This window comes from Branchiostoma floridae, chromosome 7 (genome assembly GCF_000003815.2).
Source record: "Branchiostoma floridae strain S238N-H82 chromosome 7, Bfl_VNyyK, whole genome shotgun sequence".
Lineage (NCBI taxonomy): Eukaryota > Metazoa > Chordata > Leptocardii > Amphioxiformes > Branchiostomatidae > Branchiostoma > Branchiostoma floridae.
In genome coordinates this window covers 20,496,729-20,502,019 of record NC_049985.1, presented here as the reverse complement: position 1 = coordinate 20,502,019, position 5,291 = coordinate 20,496,729, and the positions used below count along the sequence as shown (strand labels likewise).

At 43.2% G+C, this 5,291-nt stretch overlaps 1 protein-coding gene across 1 annotated transcript; it reads left to right on the top strand.

Annotated features, from left to right (window-relative positions):
- Positions 1-1,643: 1,643 nt before the first annotated feature.
- Positions 1,644-5,277, top strand: LOC118420152 (kin of IRRE-like protein 3). Its single transcript, XM_035826861.1, has 11 exons — positions 1,644-1,936; positions 2,136-2,274; positions 2,368-2,531; positions 2,647-2,794; positions 2,919-3,034; positions 3,225-3,479; positions 3,675-3,859; positions 3,984-4,110; positions 4,595-4,717; positions 5,021-5,120; positions 5,250-5,277. Exons 1-11 carry the CDS (start codon positions 1,813-1,815, stop codon positions 5,275-5,277), a joined length of 1,509 nt encoding a protein of 502 aa, XP_035682754.1. The 5' UTR covers positions 1,644-1,812.
- The last annotated feature ends 14 nt before the right edge of the window (positions 5,278-5,291 follow it).

Below are 5,291 nucleotides of genomic sequence, written 5' to 3'. Positions count from 1 at the left end.
ACCACTGCGCTACAAGGTCCCACGGTAAAATTCTGGTACCAAACCTACCTATTGGAGCTCGCACATTATATCTAATACCAACATTTGATTTGAATGCTTTATCTTCAATATATGCATACCTGTCCTAAATGTATGTCAAGTTAACAAGTAGGCTGCAACTAGCTCATTAGATCATTTCCAGGGTTGATCTGCCGCCCAGCATATCTCGAAAGACAGTCTGCACCAGCCCGGAATTTCTTATCCTTGTATGCAAAAGCTGATTCAGAAGTTAAACAGCTAAAACGGTCTAACATCATTGAACAGTTCCATCAGGTTGGAACGTCACCGGACTAAGAGACTTTGCTAACACTTTATATTCGCCGACGTTTCGCTGACTGTCTGTCGCCTCAGGGCAGTTCTGACCAGTTCACATTGTACTGCAGCGATAGGTGTCGCGGTTTTCAGATGCAGCCATAAAACCTTACCATATACGTATTTTTATGCGATATTTACAATGCGGTCCCAAACGTAATACATACACAACAGTTAGCAATTAATAAGATAACAATAATGCAACAATTTCCATTTACTAGTACTTCTTCAGAATGCAATTCAAAGTGCGATTGAGTCTTTTAAAAAGGTCTAATTATGTTTAAGAGGGCCGAAGATACGCCTTGAAGTTAATGGTCAGGAAACGGCAAATACATTGAAAATGCTGGTGTATAGCTATAGCGGTAACACTGGAAACTCAGCAAACACTGGAAACTCTGGTGTTTACTGGTAACATTTAAAAGCCAGGTTATGCCGATACCGCGGAAGACCCAGAGTTTACCGGTAGCACTGAAAACCCAGCTTATACCGGTAACACTTAAAATCCTAGAGTAACCTTGAAAACCAGTGTGTACCGGTACGGTACCTTGAAAACCAGTGAGTATCGATACGGTACCTTGAAACCAGTGTGTACCGGTACGGTACCTTGAAAACCAGTGTGTACCGGTACGGTACCTTGAAAACCAGTGTGTACCGGTAACATGATATCGATGTTCTGTCGTCGCCGGACGGATGGAGCGGTATTTATCGGGTAATTCCGCGGGTCAAAGGTGACGTCTGGCTATACTTATTTAGTATCTGAGTCACATCAATGAGAAACAAATCTGGGGTCTCGTTTGACCCTGTTGACACCCCGGGGAAAGGTCTGGCTGTTGGGCATAAATCCTGCCTGGTATTCTGACGTATATCGGGTAGGGATCATGGGTGCAGTCGTGGTTTCTGTGCTTTGCTGGCAGAGAGGCAGGTTAACATGGGGCTACAAACATGAACTTTATTGCTCGACATTTGTACATGGTACAAAGTATGGCATGACTATTACACAAAGTACAAAATAGGTGTATAGAATAAGACATGACAAGAATGAACTAAGCAAGCAAAAAACTTAAACTAATGTTGGGTGTCCTCATAATGAACCAATGTACACGTATAGCCATAATGGTTCTACGAGAGAAGGTTCGGCGGAAGAGAATATATAGGTACCAACATTGTTACTTTTATTCCTGCGACAAATATAAATAAGTTGTAGTCGTGTAGATCAAAATATAAGTTTTTACAAATCAAACAAAACCATCCGTAATCATCTTTGTCCCATCAGCTAATTTATCAGCAGCAGTTTATCGAGTGAGACCACAGCCAGCTGCAGTTCTGCATGGCCAGACAGTTGTCCTGAGATGTGCCTTTGACCAACTCGCTGAGGAAGACGATGTCATATGGGATGGACCTGATTTCAAAGTGATATCGTACGGCAGTAAAGTGTTACGGGTTTATAACCGACATCACATAATGGGAGACGCTGCAAGGGGAGAATTCAACCTGGAGATCAGGCAGGCACAACTGGAGGATGACGGGAAATACAGCTGCTACACAGACCCCAAAGCAGCAGCAAGCGCCCTCCTGACAGTCGTTGGTAAGGTGTTACATGTTACATGTCACTTACTCTTATAACACTTGGTAAGGCAGCCACTTGTTACATGGAGACATAACTTATTGTTGTAACACTTTTCCTTTCTTAGCGCATTCAATGGACCAATAAGGTTGATCTATATAGACTATATGGTTAGGAAGGCAAGAGGCATAATGAAAGACTTTCTATAACCATATTGCAGTTCCGATGCCGACGCCTCCAACTATAACGGGCGGGGAGCTGATGGTCACGGCAGGTGAACAGCTGTCCCTCACCTGCCGAGCGTCAGGTGGGCATCCTGCAGCTCGGCTTACCTGGCTGAATGGGACGCGTTCGTTAAGGTAAGGCCCTATCTTATAGTCTGATACAGCACTGCCCACGTTCTCAAATAACAGTATCATTCATTGCTCGCAATGTATCGTTCTTTTTTACAGCACTGCCAGTGTCTCCGCGGCCATGGAAGAAGACCAAACCCTGGAACTGTTTCTCCCCCGTCTGACGAAATGGGACAACGGCGCCAACTTTACCTGCCTGGCCGACCAGGGATTCCCCCAACTCGCCAATCCGAAAGCCACGTCTAGGATTTTAAGAGTCAAATGTGAGTGTCACAAATAAGTTCATTGTTTGGACGAGAGTTGATTTCCTTTCCAATCTTAGCATCAGTCTCATCAGTACAGCCATTTTGATGGTCAGTAAAATACTCCGCCCCACAGACCCCCCGCAGGTGCAGGTGCCCAGCCCGTCCGTCCACGTGCGAGAAGGCGAGCCGGCCAGTCTCAGCTGTATGGTGGACAGCAACCCCATAGCTACAGTCAAGTGGCGGAAGGTCGGAGGCAGTCTCCCGTCCCTGAAGATTCCGAGGTATGAGGACGACCAAAATGTTTTACAATTCTGGCAAATCTGTCATTTTCTTTCAATGTGTGAATATTGACTATTTCTGGATTGGTGCTGTCATTAGAAAACTTGCAGAAATTTCTTCTTCCAGGGAGCACGTTCTACATCTTCCAAAGGTGTCCAAACAGGACAGTGGAATGTACCAATGTGAGGCCGATAATAGGGTTCCACCTCTTGGACTAGGCACTGTCAATCTGCAAGTATACTGTACGTATGCAATTAGCAGAGTAGTGATTGATGTAGAAAAGTTGATACAAAGGTTTAAGACGGGTGATCTCTCTGCTGCTTTTAACATTTAATTCAAGATTCTCCCTTGTTTCAGTTTTCCTTTATTTGTCTCCAATTCTGTAAAACTAAAATTCTGTAAAACTAAAAAAATGACATTGTTTGTTATCAGATGGTCCGATAATGGACTCCACGATGGAGGAGGAGGTGACGATGCTGTACGGCCAGGATGATCAGTCTCTCCAGTGCATCGCTGCCGGAAACCCCAAACCTCACATCCGCTGGCGGCGGAAGGATACAAGTCTGTACTGGGACAATCCGCTCCGGTTCCACCGGGTGCGTTACGACGTGCAGGGCACGTATCAATGCGTGGCTGCCAGCGACGGTTTCCAGGAAGTCACCAAGGACGTTTTCATCGACGTCGTGGGTCGGTGAAACATTGATCTCGGTTATCCTTTTACTTCCTACCCATCTATCTATGCCAAGGTTACCTTTTACCTTAATTGTGTCTGTCTTATAATCATGTTCTATCGCAAACTGGCGTCTGCTCCGCAAAAAATGCAATTTCATAAAAAGGTCGTAACAATTATGACAATCAATTTTCTTTGTCATTGTTAATCAGGTAAACCATCCATTGGGAACGGTCCCACTACCATTGCAGTGGCGGGTGGAGGTACCGCGAGACTTCACTGCGAGATTCTCGGGGACCCGTTACCCGGCAGGGTGACTTGGTTCTGGCGGAACAACAAAGGACTGGAGAATGTTGTCATGGCGACAGACTACGGGTTATCAATCATCGAGAAACCGGTGAATATCGATATGATTGAAAATGGTGCTAGTTTGTAGAAAAGAAACTGACAGCTTTCCCTTCAATCGTTTCTTTCACCATTGTCTCAAAATAGTTCAAATGTGAGTTTTATTTTGTCTACAGACAAAAGACGGGACTTCCAGTACTCTCCTGGTGAAGGATGTCGGGATATCTGCAGAAGGGACGTACATCTGTCAGGCCTCCAACATGTTCGGGGAGGCGCGGAGGGAGATCCGGCTGGAGATGACAGGTGAAATTTGAATATCTCATGCATGCCGAATCCATAATTCCAATGTTTTGGAACTTTTGATAACGTGTAACATTTGTACTTTATGGCAGGTAGAACTGGTACCACTATGCAAATTAGGGTTTGTATACTAGTAGTTAATGTGACTATTCCATGGTCCCTTGGTAAATGATTTGTTCATTTCATATGTGTGACATGTGTAACGTATTTAGCTAAAGGTGTACATTGCCATGCATAGATGAATGTAATAGTCAATTGTACAATGTACTATAAAATAGACTTCTGCCAAAGGAACGGACTTTCACATGTACAATGTATTCTATTTTGATATAGAGAAGACCATCATTTGAAATAGATTTACGCTTATTACAGCCATATTTGCATAATCACTGAGACAAAATAAAACATGAAATATTTAAAAAAAATGAATATTTCACGTAGGTATGAGGTCCCTAAACTCTTGTTGGAATTGCTCTTGATATTCTAGACACTCCAGGATCTCTTGTTGTCATCAGTGTCTCCATAGCAACGGCTGTGCTGGGGATTTTGGGAGCAGTTATGGTCTGTGTAGCTGTGAAGAAAGGGTGGATCTGTGGGAAACAGAAACACGGTACACTCCAGCTGAGAATTTTCATTTTAAAGACAGAACAAAGAACAGTAAACACATGATACATGTCTATAATTGCGATTGATATATTTGCTTGTTTTTTGTCTTTTTATCTATTTGAAACTTTACAATAGTTACCCATGCAGGGTTGCTTCCGTCCCATTGCATTGTCACCTTTGAACGTCCATTTCAGCTTTACTAACCCTACCGTACGTATAAAATCGATCGGACAAATAAAAAAAATTATCTGTGAATTGTTTCTAGATGTAAAAGAGAAAACCTTTACTCCTTTGTGCCAAATTTCAGACACATCTACAGTGTCCTCTACACGCCCCGTCCCTCCTGTCGCGAAAAGACTGGGACATGGCACGAACGACTCCGGTGTGGAGGACAAAGAACTCCTAAAGTTGGGATCATTGCTCAAATTGTTACACCTGGCATATACCATCTTTTCACTCATTTGTTTCTTAAAATATTTTTAACATACTAGAAATATCCTAATCTACAATTTGTCACAATTTTTTCTACCCGCCAGTACAAACGTTCTAGTTATGCTAGGATAGTAATAGTAAGATAA

Coding starts and splice junctions, on each gene's coding strand:
- LOC118420152 (XM_035826861.1), top strand. CDS start 1,813: ATGGGAGACGCTGCAAGGGGAGAATTCAACCTGGAGATCAGGCAGGCA. Junction 3,480..3,674: donor CGTTTTCATCGACGTCGTGG/GTCGGTGAAACA, acceptor ATTGTTAATCAG/GTAAACCATCCATTGGGAAC. Junction 4,111..4,594: donor GATCCGGCTGGAGATGACAG/GTGAAATTTGAA, acceptor TTGATATTCTAG/ACACTCCAGGATCTCTTGTT.